Source organism: Triticum urartu, chromosome 4 (assembly GCF_003073215.2).
Source record: "Triticum urartu cultivar G1812 chromosome 4, Tu2.1, whole genome shotgun sequence".
NCBI lineage: Eukaryota > Viridiplantae > Streptophyta > Magnoliopsida > Poales > Poaceae > Triticum > Triticum urartu.
In genome coordinates, this window is record NC_053025.1 from 589,717,931 (window position 1) to 589,719,398 (window position 1,468).

General features: G+C 48.1%; 1 protein-coding gene across 1 annotated transcript; it reads left to right on the top strand.

Moving 5' to 3' along the window:
* Positions 1 to 526: 526 nt before the first annotated feature.
* Positions 527 to 1,081, top strand: LOC125550877 (putative invertase inhibitor). Its single transcript, XM_048713988.1, has one exon. It carries the CDS (start codon positions 527 to 529, stop codon positions 1,079 to 1,081), a length of 555 nt encoding a protein of 184 aa, XP_048569945.1.
* Positions 1,082 to 1,468: the final 387 nt, after the last annotated feature.

The window sequence follows — 1,468 nt, forward strand, 5'->3', positions numbered from 1 at the left end:
TATGTCTGTATTTTAAAAATATAATTGCATCAATATGGTGTAATTTTTGAATTCTTAATTACGTAATATTAATGTGATTTAGTTGAGTCGGTACCTGCCAAAGCAAGCATGAAAAATCAAAATGGAGAGATAATGATAAGAGATGAGGCAAAAATAAACCACTATGCCAACCTACCAACTCCCGAAAGATTACATCCAAAACGGAACGTTTTGATTGGTTGAACCTGTCGTCCCGTGGATTGTATATCCTCACCATCCATCCGATTTTCCTCAATACGGGATTTTACCTTGCGTCGTTAAAGACACTATAAAGCGCTAGCTAGGTCTGATTGATTTGGTAAAATATTGCAAAAGCAAAATATTGATACATTTTCATGTATTACTTATCTTTTCCGTCGCTGGTAAAATAGTACAACATATTGATTTTCATTCCAACTGTTATTCCGTTCCATTCCTTGCCTGCATAAATACACGCCGCCGACTGCTGCGATATGAGAGTCACGGTAAGCACGATACGATGGCGGTCATGGCGATGCATCAGCAGGTTGGTTTACTCCTCACCCTCATGCTCTTCCTGGCGGCTGCAGACGGCAGCCTCGCCGTCGGCACTCCGTCCGCGATCATCAGAACGACATGCGCCGCTGTGGGCCGACCCGGCGGGGAAGTGGGTTACGACACCTGCGTGGGCTTGCTCTCGGCCGACCCGGCAGCCGCGGCCGCCAAGGACGCAGGTCAGCTCGCCCTCGTGGCCACCAACCTCACCGTGGCCAACGTCACGTCGACGGTGCTCGTCCTCGACGACCTCGTCAAGAATCTCAGGGACTGCCTCCGCTACTACAGGAACATGAACAAGACCCTGGACGCCGCGCTCGGTGACCTACGTGCCGGGCGCGTCGAGGCGGCGTCCAACAAATTGTTGGATGCCTCTGGAGTGCCCGACAGCTGCGACATCCAATTGTTCGAGGGGAGTGCGAAGAAGAACCCGATGAGGAAGGAGAACACCGACGCCGATTTGCTGTCCCGACTGGCATACGCCATTACTGACTTGCAGCTGCCGTATCCTCCTCGGCACCGACGTTAAGTTTGATTCTTGGTCTCTTTGGCACCGTCCTCTATACCCAGCTGTTGCTAGCTGATTTCCATTTGCTCGATCGATCGTGTAAAATTGCTATTTGTTGTCCAACGTGTGCGATGTCACCTCCATACACACAATGGGCTCTATGTGACAGATCATAGCATCTCTCGTGCGGTAATTGTTACTCCTACTTCTTTGACATTTCGCTTCCCATGGACGACAGGCTGCATGAGTCCCCCTATTCCCTGCGCAGTGCAACGAATAGGGGTCGAATTTCATTTCACATGTTTAAAAGGGAAAATATTAACCATGTTTCAAAAAGGAATGTGTGCATATTTATGGAAAAATCATCATGATGGTCTAAAGTATTTATCGCATATTTAAAGTTATTCA